This window comes from Hemicordylus capensis, chromosome 2, assembly GCF_027244095.1.
Source record: "Hemicordylus capensis ecotype Gifberg chromosome 2, rHemCap1.1.pri, whole genome shotgun sequence".
In the NCBI taxonomy this organism is placed as follows: Eukaryota; Metazoa; Chordata; class Lepidosauria; order Squamata; family Cordylidae; genus Hemicordylus; species Hemicordylus capensis.
Window position 1 is genome coordinate 418,115,617 of NC_069658.1, and position 16,427 is coordinate 418,132,043.

General features: G+C 45.6%; 1 protein-coding gene and 1 long non-coding RNA gene across 14 annotated transcripts in view; one reads left to right on the forward strand and one right to left on the reverse strand.

The window, feature by feature from the left end:
• LOC128347391 (uncharacterized) overlaps nt 1-16,427 on the forward strand; it is an 85,239-nt gene that overhangs the window by 49,040 nt on the left and 19,772 nt on the right. The gene's annotated exons all lie outside the window — the stretch shown is intronic.
• The window catches only part of ANKFN1 (ankyrin repeat and fibronectin type III domain containing 1), a 376,151-nt gene that overhangs the window by 24,749 nt on the left and 334,975 nt on the right, over nt 1-16,427 (reverse strand). For all 11 annotated transcript variants that reach the window (XM_053301930.1, XM_053301921.1, XM_053301928.1 and 8 more), the window contains 3 exons: nt 12,356-12,522; nt 6,474-6,621; nt 4,035-4,203 (listed from right to left, as the gene is read on the reverse strand). In XM_053301930.1, the coding sequence (XP_053157905.1) occupies nt 4,035-4,203; nt 6,474-6,621; nt 12,356-12,522 (484 nt within the window). The remainder of the gene's footprint in view (nt 1-4,034; nt 4,204-6,473; nt 6,622-12,355; nt 12,523-16,427) is intronic.

Genomic DNA, 16,427 nt, shown 5'->3' on the forward strand with positions numbered 1-16,427 from the left:
TACAGCTTACTGACGTTCTTATAACTTTCCACAAAATTCCTACAGGCTTTGCAAGTTTCTGTATTGTTTCAAAAACCTTTTTGACTAGAGTTGATGGTGGGAACAACAACAGATGTGTGTACACTCTGCGAAGTGAAGCCTCTCGCACCCCTTTCAACTCTCTTAATATCTACTGAGGCTGTTCTCACGTACACCCTAACCCAGGCTAGGGAAGCCCAATCTGGTTAGGCTGCATGTCAGAGCCCCCGGGATCAGGTCCAATCCGACTGGGGCAGCGCCACGTAGCCTTGGTTTTAAACCTGGCTCTTAGCAGAAGTTAAGGTCTCGAGCAAACCCTTAACCCAGGCTCCGGGATCGTGTGTTTGCTAGGACTACATTCAGCCCAGCAGATACAGACAGGCTCCTAGAGCGCCCATCTTATGAGGGTAATCCCCCAATGCATGGCACGTGTCGCACGTTGCATTGTGGGATATCTGGAGGCCAGAACACATTGTCCCAGCCTCCAGAGCAGTGTGCTGCACCATGCAGCATAGATCATCTGGGAGCATGGTCCACACTCCTAGCAAGGTCAAGCGCTCATCTGGGGGGAAGGTGAATTCAACCAGCCTTCTCACCTGCTGCCCTGCCCGGTCATGTGAACAGCCATTATCTCCAGCTGAACCATCTCCGAAAGGAGTGAACTGCATATATATTTGCACTTACACTGCATATATATTTAAAATAATATGTCTATATCATATGAAATCAAACCAGCCTTTTTGCCAACAGATCAGCAGTAGGCTGATTTGAGTCGATGAACAACAGAAAACAGAAAGGTAGAGAGTTTTCTTGCTTTTTTGCTTTCCTCCAACTGGGCTAACATTTGTAGAGGTCTGTGAGCAGTGTGTGGTCTTACAGCTTACACCATGCGTGTGGCTCTCTTAGTGAATTAAAGCAGTGGTTTCAGCTCCACAGCTGAAGCTCCTAGCCACTGTGGTTGGAAGCCAGGCCCTTAATGTTACTGTAACAAATGTTACTTCAACATAGCCTTTTGTGGTTTCACAATTATAGATCCAGTAGCCACCAGCTAATGGGGAATGGAAGCTTCCTATATTTTGGAGGTGAATCACAGCCATTTTATAGGCACTGGGGAGAAATGTGTAATAAATCAGACAGAAAATGACCCTCGCTCAAGGGCATGAGATCAGTTACTTTTCGTTGGAAAAATAAAATTGAGCTTTTATTGGAATTATCCCCACAGAACTGTGAAGTCCTACACCATAAATTCACTGCATTGAGACAAATTGTGTAAAGTCTGCTGAATCCTCATTGTGTACAGCAAACTGAATTGCTATCTCCATTGCCTGCCCTGATATGACTTGTGATAAATCTGTATGTAATCTTATTAAAATGTCATAATATTTAGGGTTTTTCTTGTAGCCTCCTCTACTGGGCACATGAAAGCTCATAGCTGAGTAGCAGATCACATCCTTTGTTCATGTAAACTTCTAGATTAAGTCCTCAGCCTTTCCCAACAGGCTTTCATGTGAGCCATCCTGAGCTGTGGAAAAGCAACATATAGATGTTTACAGTAGAGCTGATCTGAAAGGACCCTCCCATTTTTTCCATCAAATTCTCAGGTGGAGAAACTGGAGGATCAACTTCTGCATTTTTTCAGGGAACTCTGAGAAATTCTTATGAATTTCTTAGCACACTGGCAACCACAATCCCGCCCCCCTCCACAAAATATCACATGGTGGCTCATTACATGTGGCAAACCAAGAGTGTGCCCTGCACCCCGTCCCTGGCATGTCATCACCAACCCTGCGTAATCACATGGGGCCATAATGTCCAAACTGGTCCATAGCTGTACGGTTTAAAGTACAGTTAAAATGGTTTGAATTGACCCTTCACCATACTGCTGATCCAAACAGGCTCATTTCTATGCTTGAGGAGAAATTTCTCCAAAGTGGAAATTATCTCTGAATTGTAGGGTTTTCAGGGTTCGCCAAAGAAACAACTGAAATGCTCTCCAAATTTCTAGGCTCTTCCCAAGACAAATTTCAGAGACAGTTGAAGTGGCAATAAAAGCAGGGGCATTTGGCATTGTGAGGGAGCAGACACAACAAATTTTTAGAGTTAGTGTGGCAACAGGTATCCTTTTTCCTTTAAAAAAAACCCTATTCTATGCTATGCCCGTGTCTTCCCACTATCACTGAGCTCATGCTGTGCCTTTGCAGGGTGTGGCCGAAGCAGCACCAGAAGCCTTAGATCTCTTCCAGTAACTGACTCTGTCCAGGAACCATCCTCCACTCCCCCCAGGAAATCTATTTGGAATGATGTTACAGCATCATTTCAGAGGCATTTCAGAACAAAAATGGCAGTCAGATGAAGCTGGCCGCTGGGATGAGGCCTAGTGCTTCCAGTTTCAGTGCTGCTTCTGCTGCCAGGACCTGCAATGATGCAACAAAAATGGTAAAACAAAACATGAGTCATTGTTGTGACTGCCAAGTAGCAGTAAGCCACCTCTCTCAGAATTTTACAAGAATTTCTCTCCCCTCTCTGAAATTTCTTGCCCACCACCTTGTTTCATTCCTCCCCCTTGAGCCCTCAAATGTCATCAAAATAGTTTCTAGGAGAATTTTCGGGTCAACTGTAGTTAAATGTTAAAACTTAAGTAACTGTCCAATTAAAAGGATCACTGTAGGAGGTAGCTGAGAAAGACTTCTGCCTGAAACACACTGCTAGTTAGAATAGACAATATTAAGGTAGAGGGATCAAATGACTGATTCTGTAGAAGGCAACTTGATAGATTCATATATGTCAATGATTTGAAATTAGATTTTATACTAAGAGAGAGGGAGGAAGGGAGAGAAGGAAAGGTTTTTTTAAAAACTGCAAACATAACCCCACACAATAATTATCTGGATCCTGGAAGAATGCAGCTATTCAAAGAGAATTGTCTAAATGTATTGCTGATTAACAACAGAAATATAATGGGCAAGACATTTTGGCTTTCGCCTTCTTCAGCTGCTCTGATGTTATAGGACCCATCTTTATGGTGTTATGTAACCACCTTTCCTATAACATCAGAGTAGCCGAATAAGGTGAAAGCCAAAACATCTTGCCCATTACATTTCTGTTGTTAATCAGTAATATTTTTCACACACACACACACACACACACACACACACACACACACACACACACACACACACTTAGTTCCTGTCACCATCAGCAGTAATGTTTAAACTTGCCAAAGAGAATATTCTCCACTATTTTAATACCTCTGAATGCAACAGCATCCATAACTGAAACACTGAACAAATGCTATTTTTTTGCAAGTAAGAACCACCTCCTACATTGACCCATCAGATGCCTCTGGGAAGCCCACAAGCAGGCTTGAAGGCAGTAGCCTTTCCTGTTGCCCACCCAGAAGGTTGTAAGCAGTGATATACTTCCTCTGACCATGGAGTTCTCTTGAGCCATTATGACTAATACTCGTTGATAAAGCTATCCTCCAGAAAAATGTAAATTTCCCCCTGAGAAATCTCTTCCCTTCCAGAGGGGGAAAAATCAAAGCTATACTAACCTCATTTCTATAACAAAATGGTTATTGGGAGATAATCAGAGATGGGTGATCACCACATGCAAAGTCTATCTCTTCACAATGTTTTGCAATCAAAACTGCTATTAAGAGCATCTGAATACTTTTGTTTTCATTGAATGGTGCCGGCATTGTCCATTTTCTGCATGCCCTATTTCTCCTAGCAGCTATGCTTCACTGAGGGGTCGTGTGTTGCTTGCTAACTTGTGGACTGGCTGGCTTTTGCATTCCAATAGTTATGACTAGAGCATGTAACCTGGTCGCTCTGCTCCCTCTATTACTTGTCTGTAGTCAGAGAGAAAAATGTCGTTGCCAAGAAATCATCACGTGATTTATTGACTCTCCGCTGGGACAGGGAAGGCAAGGGCTGGAGGGAAACAGATACAACTTTGTGATTTTATTATAAGGCGACTGGGTTAATATTTCTAGGTGAAGCAAGGTAGTATACCAAGTTCAAACATCTGAAGAGGGAGGTTAAGGAATCCTGAGTGCAGGGTGTAAGGGTTATTCTGTCCTGGGGCAGTGCAGACGTCGTCTGAGGCGGGGAGCAGGAGAAGAAAGGACACATTGTGACCCAGTTCCAACACCTCCTGTGTATACAGACGAAAGAGCTTAGCCTGCAGAGGGACACGCACAGAGAAGAAATGGGGGTGGGGGGGGGAGGGGAGGAGAGAGTTACAGCATGGTACTTATATAAACAACCCCCAAATGGTATTAAACATTCAAGCAAAGTTGCACAACATCACACTGGGTGTTTTTTTAAAAAACAGAACGTACATGGGGGAGAAAAATATATATAGGAATATATGCATGTGTATGTGTGTGTTAATTTTGCTTCATAAAAATAAAGATTTAAAGCTCTAATGTTCCACATTAAAACACACACACACACACACACCCCAACCAACCCCTAACCTCCTCCTGAAAATAACATTTATGTTTCTTATTAGCCAGAAAACGAGCACACTCCATGAGCTTTTCAAGATTATGATTGTATAATTATGTGAAAACATAAAAATGAATTCAATTAAAAACCTTTAACATTCAATTTAGAGTGGTTAGCAAAACTATGCAGCTTTTTGCCTGCCTCTCCCCTGCCCCTCACCCCCCCGGCCTGTCAAAATGGGGCAATTAAAAAGATTTAACAAGCCACACAGAACAATAAATAAAAAAAATAAAATGATACTTAGCATTTATTTGATTAGGAACTGCTTTGATCCAAGATTAAAGTATAGGATCAACTAGGGTTCTATGTAGGGTTGCCAACTAGGGACTTTTGTAGAGGACATGCAACTATTTGGGGGACCAAATGACTTTTTTTTTTTTTTTTGCATTAGGAGAAACACAGATTATTTTGGGGACCAAACAACTTTTTTTTGCATGTGTCATGGTCTCCAAAGTTCTGGGGAGAAGCTGGAATATTTTGTTGGCTCAGAACACTGCTCTCATGAGCAGCTTCTCTTTCTCTGTCGCCTTCCCCTGCCAGCATCCCTACTGACCATCGATCTGATGGGGAAGCCAGAGGGAAGGTTCTGCTTCAGTGGCAGATTGCAGAGCCACGTGATGCTAGAGCGCAGATAGGTGGGCCCGGCAGGTGCAGCTGGCTTCCTTCATGCAGCAAAAGTGAGAAGTTAGCAGTTACTTTACTCAAATAGCAGCTACCCCTGCTAACTGAGTAAAAAGGCACCTTTTCAAGTGGTGAATCTCTTCTGTTTAACATGGGGAAAGCACCTGGCCCTATCCAACCCCAGCACAGCATGCTGGGATTACTTTGTGTTTCTTTTTAGACTGTGAATCCTTTGGGGACAGGGGAGCATCTTTTTATTTATTTTTATTTGAAAACCACTGTGAAACCTTCTGTTGAAAAGCAGTCTATAAATGTGTGTCGTTGTAGAGAACAGCAGGTGGGTGGGAGGTTGTGCAGGAACCGCTTTGCCAGCATGCAAAGAGGCTGGCTCGGTAGCTAGCTGGCTGCCCTGCCTCGAGCCAAGAGGTGAAGTTGCCAGCCTGGCTGGGGAGAGCAGGCTGGGTGACCCGTTGGGGGGGAGGACAGAGGGCTGTGTGTGTGGTAAACCTAGCCAGGAGATGAATTCACAGTTAAGAAGCAGGGGCCTGGAGAACTCTGCACCTAGACGGCAGACTGGGCAGACATACAGCTCACCTGGCCATCAGCTTCACAGTGGTGAGCTGTATTTCTTCTCAAATTATCCCATTTTTATCAAAATATGCATATATAATACCAATAAACATACACAAATTTTATGCAAAGTGGAGACTTTTTGGAGACTTTTTTTGGTGAAAAGCGCCCTCTATTTCCACTTTTTTTGATGATGGATATCAACTTTTTTCACCATCTGGACCTGGCAACCCTAGTTCTATGTGGGGTGTTCTCTTTTTCAAAAGGGACATCCCTTAGGTGGCAGCAGGAGGGGGAAGAGAAATACACTTCATTTCAAAGTACAACTATAGCTCTAAATGATGTTTGCCTCAGAATAAGATGTATGTAGACGCTGGCAGATGAGAAATTATGGCTTTTGAGTTAGGATAGTGCTCCTCAGAACCATGGTTTAGCATAAAGCCCCAATAGTCTTCAGTCTGACCTTGAAAATCATGCAGAATCTTAAGAGACAATTCATAGATTGTTTTTGTCAGGATTTTGCAGGTCAGGGATGAATTTACCCTCAGGAGACCCTAGGCCTGGCACCTTCGTAATGCCACACTGCCTTTCAGTTTGAATAGCCAAGTTTGCAGAAAACTGGCAAAAACCCCTTATTTATTATTTATTTTTCTATATAAACTGCTTTACTTTTGTCGAAATGCTGTGTATAAGTAGCAGCAGCAGCAGCAGCAGCAGTAGTGGTGGTAATAGTGTCACAGAGCAGAATACCTGTCGTAGAGGTAGATTGATCTGCTTCAGGAGAGCTTTCACTGCCATCTGGAGCTCAAAGAACAGTCGAGTTGGGCACTCTGCTGAATGATCCATATTTTCCATAGATTCTGAGCCAGAAAGGGCTTGGATCCATTCCCACTCCTCTCTGTATACGAAGTGAAGTTAAAATTAGAAATATAACAAAAAGTTCACTGCACAAGGAAGAATTTACTGTATGTATGTTTGGGCTCTGTTGAAGCTTTCATTCTCAGATAGTAAAATTTTCTAAACTTATAACAGGCCCAATTGTTTGTGGTTAAAAAAAGGGCCAACTTTCTGATTTCATTCTCCTTTTGTGTGTATATCAAGCTGAAGACTTCTTTACCAACGTCTGGGGGGAAAGCCTTTGAAACATTTCAGTTTTCTTTGACATGCAGGGCTGCTCCATGTTTCTATAACCTTTTAACACACATGCCTTGGGCTACAGGGCATTTTTCCAGGGGGCTCAGTTTTCTCATCAGGCATTTCTGGGGCTGAAACATAGCCAGTGAAAAACTCTTGATTTTTGCTAGACACATTTCCTCCCTGGCCATGATGAAAAACCAGATGAAGAACATGCTAGCCCAGTGACCTGCAGGGTTGGGAATATCAAACTCCAGTGTTTTGGGCTCAAGGTTCCTCATTCTCTAAGGTTCGTATTCACGACCATGGATTCCTCTGTTTCCTTTATTCCCCCCTATGCAGTCCACTGCCAATCCATGTCGTTTCTGTTGGAGATGTGACTCTTAGCACTTACAAGTAGAGGCCGAGAGTAGAGATAGGGCTGCCTCCCTGTTCTCTCTGCACTATCAATCTGTGCTCTCACTCTCTTTGGGATGGGTAGACTGATACACTCAACACACTCCCATTTTCTTTGTCCTCTCTTTTTCTCCATCTTCCTTCCACCCTGAGGTAGCTAGTACAGGGTGCAGGCTTTCTATCTAAGTTTGTAGCTTCTTAAAATAAACCTTTATTTGTTTTTGACCTTAAGCAATTGTCTCCAGGGCATTTTTCACACAGAGCCAGGTGGGGGAGCCACCATTGTGCAAACAAGCTCAAAGAACCCAGGCCGCCAACGGAAAAAGGCCACTGAAGCCTGCTGGGGTGTGTGGCTCGGGCCCCGGAGAGCCCTGAGTGAGCTCTTCTCCCATCCATTTCAGGCAGCATTTGCTGCCTAACAGCATTTATTTCCCTTTCTCTCCCTCCAGAGAGGGAGAGAAAGAGAAATAAATGTTGTCAGGAAGCAAGTGCTGCCTGAAATGAATGGAGGAGAGCTCGCTCAGGCGGTCCCAAGCCTGGGCCATAGCCCCTTTGCACGTGATGCCGTGTGCATGGGGCTGCGGAGCCCAAGTGAGCTCTCCCCCATGCATCACTAGATGCATGGGATGCCATTTGCCTGGCTCTGCGCCTGCACAGGGTTTTTAGCTCACATCTCCTCTGGAATGGAGGGTGTGCGTTCACATATGGGCCAGATTTACCCCCAAGTTCCTGCGATCTATCAGGGAGCACTTCAAACACGATTTGGTTTTTTCATTGTGCATTAGAGTATAACTCAATTTATATCCAGTTTTTTTAAAAATAATAATAATAATCCACTTTTTGTGTTAATTTTTTTGGGCAACTTTGAATTTGCAGTAAAGCCTGCTGGGTGAAAAGTGCCCTGATCTCTTCTGTGAGCTCTGCTCTTATCAAACTGGGTTACTCTGCTAAATAAAAACTGCTGAATAAACTGTAGGAGAGACTCAAATTCTCTCCTACAGTTTCTCCCTTTACAACATTGCAAAAAATAGAGCCCTTCCTCATTCTCCCCTCAGCAAAAACTCTAGTTCACACCATGTCAATTTGTTACCTTAACTACCTTAACCTTCCCTTCTCTGGTCTTCCGTTATCTCAGCTCCCTATCTTTACCTCTGTCCAACACTCTGCCACCAAAATAATCCCTCTCTCTTGGCATTGTGATCACATGATACATTTTCTGAAATTCCAGCATTAGTTTCCTGACATCTCCTGGATCCAGCACAAGCTCTTTGTCTCTACCATCAAAACCGTCCATGGTCCTCCCCCTCCTTAGGGGGTGGGGGGTAGTCTTCATTGTGTTTACCATCAAAACCTTCCATGATCTTCCCCTCCTCCTTGTTTTCTTTGTGCACATGTTCTGTTACACTCCTGCCTATGACCTTTGCTCCTCCAGCTCCACTGCTCTCCTCTCAGCTGCCCAAAGGTCCCCTACTCTTACTTTCCTTTCTCCATTGCTACAACTTATGCTTGGAAGAGCCTCCCATAACTTGCACAATGCCCCCTCTCCTACCTACCCCAAATTCCTCCTCAAAGCTCACCTTTTCCAAAAGGTTTGGCACAGCCTCTTAGTCCCCATACTCTAATGCAGGGGCTCCCAACCCTGGGTCCCAAGATGTTGTTGAACTACAAGTCCCATTTAAAAAGAAAATTAAATCTTTATTATGGTCTTTGACCAGCATAAGATAGGATACACAGATGGCATAAGAAAGGTATAAAAGTGGCATAAAGGTGGCTTAAAAATGATGATTAAAATCCTAAAATCTCTAAATCCTATAACTTTGAGGCTATCCGCATGGTCATACAAAATCGGAGCCTAGCTCGGTTTTGTATGCCCGTGAGAACCACCGGGCTGGCAGCTGAGCCCGGTCTCATGAAAGCAGGTCACCTGCTAAAACAACTCTCCCCTAAGCCCAGGTTAGTGGAGCAAGCGCTCCGCTAACCTGGGGTTTTCGGTCGTGAGTTGCTGCGGCATGGCGCTATGCTGCAGTAACTAACGAGTAGACCCCCGACCGGAAAGCTGAAAAGGGCATGCTGAAGCTTCCAGGGGCCACGCAGCCCCCAATCCTCCCAACCCCTGCCGGCTCTGTAACGGAGCCAGCAGTCGTGTGGGCAGCTGGTTCGGCCGCCCAGAGCAGACTGCTTGCTTGTGTGTGGGGAGTGCGGGCTAAGCCCGCTCTCCCCGCTAACCCTCTCCAGGCTCTTCTCACTGATTGTGAGAAGAGCCTCCTTAATATCCAAGGCTTAAAACCTCAGGATCTTAAGATCCTAAAATCTCAAGATCTTATGATCCTCAAACCCTAAAATCTATAGAGCTGTAAAACTATTTAATACTGGTTATAAAATGCTATTGTAAATGCTAAAATATATTGAGTTGTGTCAGGCCTGCTTAGGTCTTGCTGTCTGTCAGGACCTGATGCTGCATGCTGCAAAATCCACCTCACTGAACTTGGCTACATTATGGGTGGTGGCAGGATTGGAGTCAGAGCTGGAGAGAGGTGTAGAGTTGTCTTGAATGACCCAAGGAAGAGGGTGGTACAAATGTCTCTATAGTATAGAATGGGCAATAGAGGAGGCCATTCTCTGTTGCGTCTACTTTCCCAGAATCACAGGGGCACAGACATTCCAAGAAGGGGGTCTTCCTGTATCCGCCTTCTAGCACAGCTAGAAGGGAGAGTACTATATTGGGCCAGGATAAAGGCCCTTCCATGACTTGGGACTTCCAATTGCATTAGGTATATGGCGGGCAATGGAGTGTATTTCATTGATGAGGAAGTTTGGGACCCTGCCTAGATCAGTTTGGCGCTTTATGTCGATTTTGCACTGTTTGATTAGTGTTTTTGCCTGTTCGTAGCCCAGGGCCAGTAGGTGGGGAGTGGGAGACTCTAAAAGATGATATTTTTGTCAAAAGTGTCCATTTCCAATTGGACTAGTGAATGTCCTGTATTGTTGAAGGGCTACACCCAGTGGGCTGATGGATAGTCTTAGCCAGTAATTGAATATGGCCATCCAAACTCTGGCCTCCACTTTTACCAGACATGTCCCGAGTTGTGGGCTAGCATTGGAGACACACCGTGGGACTAGGAGAATTGTTCTTAGGAATTTGGATGAGCTCCAGTGGGGTGAAGTTGGAGAAGGGGCGCAATTGGGAGCCATAGAAGAGTTGTGCCAATGGTTTGGTTTCAAACTGTTTGCGGGTTGCAGGTATGTAGTGGCCGCCTCTTGTCCAGAATAATTTAGGAATGGTTGAGGTGCTCTTCTGTGCATTTTGAGCAATGTGAGAGCCATGAGCCTTTCTGGAGCCAGACATATGGAGGACCACCCCCAGGTATTTGAAGCACCAGAACTACTCAATTTTGTGTCTGTTAATGCGCCAGGTGTATGTCTTGAGTTTCTTAGTGAAGGCCATGATTTTGGTTTTGAGGTAGTTGATTTCCAGATGGTTTTCCTTGCAGTATTGGATGAAACCTATGGGGATCTTTGATAGAATTGCTGCATTGTCTGTGTAGAGCAGAGTAGAGATCTCTCTGAAAGCTTGGGAGGGTGGAAATCTGATTTGTTAAGATGACCCACCATGGTGTTGATAAAGAAGTTGTACAAGGAGCAGGATGCAGCCTTGTTTGACATCCTTCCGGGTTGGAATGGGGTTGCACCTTACTCTGAGGGACATGTCAGCATGTAGGATGCATATGAGGTATAGGAGGCGCTGGTCGATTGATGGGGCTTCCAACCTCTCCCACAGTTTCACTCGAGAGATGGAATCAAATGCTGCCTTGAGGTCTATAAAAGGTGCATAGAGGGAGGTTGTGGTGTGGGTGGAAGATTTCTCAAAAAGATGTTGTAGAACTAAACATAGGTCAATCATGGATTGGCCTTCCCTAAAGCTGGCCAGTTCCTCCATGAGGAGATTTTCTTGGTCCAGCCAGTCCCTAGGCTTCCAGTATAGATGCCTAGCGTAGAACTTACTGACTGTGCTGAGTAGGCTGATAGGTCTATAGTTTGCAGGATCATCCTTTCTGTCTTTTTTGAAGATGGGGGTCGATGACCGCTAGTCCCCAGTCCTTGGGAATATGACCATGTGTGTCAGTGAATGTGAAGAGCAAGGCCAAGATTAGGGCCCACCACACTGGGTTGTTTTTTATTAGCCCTGGGGGGATTAGGTCCTCTCCAGGAGCCTTCCCAAGTCTTAGTTGGGAGATAAGCCTCTTAATCTCAGATGTTGTCACTGGTGGCCATGTGGGCAGGTCCTTTATGCCATGTCAGAGGCAGCTATGTGCCCTGGCTACATCTACATACAGGTTGTGGAAGTGTATTTCCCAAATCCCTGGTATCTATCCAGGCGTGTTTGGCCATTACTGGGAAGGTTCACTGTAATGTGCCAGAATGAGGCTGAACCTCACTTGCTTGTTCTTGCGCTCTTGTCTCAGGGGTCGCCGGGCCTCTCTCTGGGCATGAGGCCTCTGCAGGGTGAGCTGACTTTTGCCGCAACTCAGGCAGGCAGGCTGGGGAGCGTAATGCGATGATGATGTTGAAGTGGGGATGGTTGTGGCAAACAACATTCCAGGGCCATGGCATTCAAGTCGGTGTTCCTGGCTGATGGCCATTGCAGCTAGGAATAATGGCAGTTGTAATCCAACAAAATCTCAGGACCCAAGGTTGAGAACCCCTGCTCAATTAATTAATAATTAAGCCTAAACGTGTGTGATGGAAATCACTGCATATTCTTTCCCTGTGCAACCCTCTCCCCACTTTCCTTCCCTTTCTTTGTCTTCCTTGTGTCATATTTTAGATTGTAAGCTCTTGCAGCAGGAATCTGTCCTCATATACACTGCAAAGTGACATTCATATGATTGGTGCTAGGTAGCTAACTAACTAATCAATCAATCAATCAATCAATCAATCAATCAATCAATGTACCAGTCAATCAACCAACCAATCAATCAGACAAACAAACAAAACCCAAATAAAATAATAGTCATAGAGAAGGCATAGTGCAAACAGATAAGGCAGCACTTTACAAATTAAAACTGCAGAATACCTAGCTGGAAAGAAATCCCTCCACTTACTTGGATACGTTGCTGTTGTCTCGGATTTTAACGTGACACAGAATGTTGGGCAGCTTCTGCAGTACAAGCACTTTTATCTGATCCACAGAGCTGCTGAGTTTCAGGTAGCCCAAATAAAGGCCGGGAGACAGGCGTTGTTGGCTCCTTCTGTGATAGGAGAGTGAATCCTATTGGAAAAGAGTGAGAGATCAGGTAAACAGCCAAAGTCTGCCAAGAAAGCCTAGAGAGCCAGTGTGGTGGTGTAGTAGTTAGGACTGTTAGGACTAGGACTGTGGAGACCCAAGTTCAAATCAGTCATGAAACTCACTGGGTGACTCTAGGACAGTGTTAGCCTAACAACCTCACAGGGTTGTTGTAGGATAAACATAACCATTTATACAACTCTGGCCTCTTTGGAGGAAGAGCTGAGTAGAAATATAAAATAAATACAGTATTATTGGACTTGCTTTCCTATAAATGAATAAATTTCCTATAGGTATCCAACAGCATTTTGTAAAATTACTGGAGTTATGTGTGTGTGTGTGTGTGTGTGTGTGTGTGTGTCTTACTTTCTGCTTCCTGGGACATACCTTTCTTTCACAATCCTTGGTTTTGATCATAGGGTCACAAGAAATGTGTTTCACACAGACACAGACATGCATAGCAAGGCTGAAGTGGGCCCTGAAGCAAAAAGTGAAGATAGGTTCCTGTTTCCCCACCTTTGTCTTTGGAGAGGTGGGGTGGGGGGCAAAAAGCAAGCTGCTGCTCAGTGGCAAGTCTCCTCTCTCTCAGGGACATTTGTCCTCTCTAGTCCAGTTATAGCTATGCCCCTGCGCGCGCACGCACACACACACACACACACACACACACCTCTCTTCTCCTTTTGCCTTGAAGCAAGGCTACTTTGTAGACTTGTTTAAAAAACAAAACACATTTTTAAAAAAAGCTTTTTAATTTTTATCTGCTGCTTATATCGGGTAGGTGATTTCGTTTTTTGGTTTTCAGTTTTTAGCTTTTTATTAACAACTTTTAATTTGAAACTTTAAAAATTTGTAATTTCAAGTGTGGTTTTAGCCTGGTCTTTTAACTCATTTAACTGTATTAATTTTTTACTTTACATTGTATCTGTTTTGTTGATGCTGTGAGCTGCCCGGAACAGTAGTGTACTGGAGGGGCAGGATATACATATTTTAAATAGGTAAATGATAATATAAACACTTGTGTATTTAAGGTAAAGCTTGAATGGGATGTGCATAGAAAGGACTTTAGCCCTGTCCAGACTTTCATGTTAGTGTACAAGAGTGTGCAGGGGGACTAGAATCATGTCTGCTGGCTCTGTATTCATCTCCATGCATTGAAGGGTCCCATTTGCAGAGGAGCCTATGTGAGCCTAACGGAATGAGCCTAGATTCCAGATGCATGACATGCTCTGTATCCTGAAAAACAGAGGATGTAGTTGCTCATAGGCTCTTCTGCTGACATTGCCTTGAAAGTATGAAAGACAAGTCAGGGATGAGAGCCACCAAATGTAATCTTCACCCCTTCACATGTTCATTTGTACATTAATATGACATCTGTGTAGCGTGCTTCTCTTACAATGACTCAAGGAGCATTGAGGCTGCAAAGGCAGAAGAAATCTTGTCAGCTCTTAGTCCGGTACTTAGAACTGGAGATGTCTCCGGTCCTATAGAGTTAGGAGTCCAGCTCCAAATGAGTGATGATAAAAGCACTCTAATTAATACTTGGAAGATCAAGCACTAATTAGTCTCCCACACAGATTGCTTCAGGCTTCAGCATTAGGCTGGAAGCCAGTACAGCCAGTCCTACAGTAGTGTCCAATTTGCTTAGTTGCCAGGGTCAGCAACTCATGCTTAGAGTGTCCTTCTGTTGCTAATGCTTTCTGTTTTTCTCAATGCTATAAGATACCCTCCCTGTGTTTACTGAGGATGAGATGCAAAATAGGAGAAAATGAAAGTTGCCACCAAAATATGCCTCAAGTGAGAAAGGTGACTTTGGAGGGGCCTACTGAGGCAAAATATCTGCAGGAAGTTAACTAACTTTGAGCAATATATGAACTTCTGTTTGGTAGTGAATTTTGTGGGTTCGGTTTAGGAGAAACGAGCAAGGGAAGGAAAGAGAGTTTAGAAGTCTCGGGAACTACTAAGGTTATACCTACTAACCCTAGGCTCTGCGTCCATCTGCCTTGTTGCTCTATAAGCAGTAGAGCAGAGGTAGACAACCTGGGATCTCGTAGGGATGTGCCTGAATCGTTTCGACGCCTCAACAGAGAGGTGCGGAAATGATTCAGGCTGCAGCAGCCAAAACATTTTGGCAGCGGAGAGTGGTAGCTTTAAAAGGTGGCACACGTTTCCCAACCTGCTCCTCCACTGCCCCACTGCTGTGCTGTCCATTGTCTCTGTTCTAAAAAGCCCTGCACTGTGTGGCGGCTTCTCTTCCCAGCAACACGCGTGTGGGCATCAGCACGCACATGGCATCTGTGTATGTGCGGACACCCTTTGTGTGTGTCAATGCCCGTGCGGGCTGCTGGGAACAGAGAAGCAGCCATGTTGTGCGGGGCTTTTCAGAATGGGGAGGATGGACAGCACAGTGGCGGGGCACAGCCAAGGAGAAGAAAGGGAACTGCGTGTCTCCTTTTAAAGCGACTGCTCTCTGCCGCCCAGGGATGCACAAAATGCTTCCTGCACATCCCTAAGTCTCCAGCTGTTGTCGAACTACAACTCAAAGTGGTTGGGGATGATGGGAGTTGTTGTACAGCAACATCTGGAGAGCCCGGTTTGCCTATTCCTGCAATAGAGGGTTCCCAGGTATGGGAGTGGCTCCACCCCCACCCAGGCTGGCCTCTGGTTTTCCTCAACAGGAAGGGCTGTAATTACTTCCTGTTAATGTTGGAACTTTGCCTGGACAATGATAGTTTTTTCTGGCTCCTGACTCCTACCCAATGGCTGCCAGTGGCTCAGTTCTGACAAGGTGGTGCTAGCAAAATTTTTCATTGTGGGTGGGTGGGGTGGTGGTGGTTTGGCACATCCCTAGACCCCCAGTGAATTTTGTCTCACGCAAAATTACAAGGCAAATCCAAACGTTCCTGCTCAAGTGAGACATTTGGGGAATTTCAAGGTAAAGAAAAAGAGTGGTGTGGAGGCTTCACACTTCTCTATGCAGTGTCTGAATATCTCCAAAGAGAACTGAGAAGGTTCAGCTCATACGATAGTCTTGCATTAGAAGGCTAATATGTATGAGTATTATTCATACACTAGCTGGGCCAGGCACAGAGCATCTCTGCTGCTGCTCCCACCACCCCCACCCCCAGCATGCCTGGCTTTCTGGCTGACCGGCCACTCCCCCCCTGCCCACTTCTCGCCCCCCTGCACTTTCTGGTGGGCCGGCTGGTTGACCGGCCAGCCTGCTTCTTCTCTGCCCCACCCTCTATGCTTTCTGGCTGACGGGCTTGCCGGAAAGCCGGCCCACCACCTCCTCCTGCCAACTCCCAGTAGTGGCCACCTCCTCCTGCTGGCCGGGCTTCCTCCTCCTCCCGATGGCCAGGGTGCCTGCCGCCGCCTCATGCTCCCGACAGCTGGGCCAGTGAGCTGCTGCCTCCTCCAGCCCACCCGGCTGCCACCGCCATTGTCTCCCTGTCCCGGCACTATACCCCAGGCAGCTGCTTGCAAACTCTTGTGAGAGCTGCCATGCATGGCATTAGTAACGGGTACGTTTCGGAACAAACACTTTGAGATTGTTCTCACGACATGGGTTGCTTGGGTAAAATTCCTCCTCCGCAAGCAGCTCATGTCATCTAGGAGACTGGGAGGTCTCCCAGACCAGCAGCTGCAGCCCTGGGTAGCCCAGATCTGCTACCTGGGCAGAAAGTGAGGTAGGACAGAATAGGGCAGAAAAGGAATTCGTCTGACCTCACTTTTTGATTGTGTGTAGCGCGGGGACTCTGAAAACTGCCACCGGAAATGGTGGCCCTGCAGTGCAGCCAGGGAGAGGAGCCCCACTGCACTGCAGCAGGCTGCCTCTCCGCTGCCCACGTGGTGCATTGTGGGACGTGGGAGGACTTCCGCCTCCTGATTCC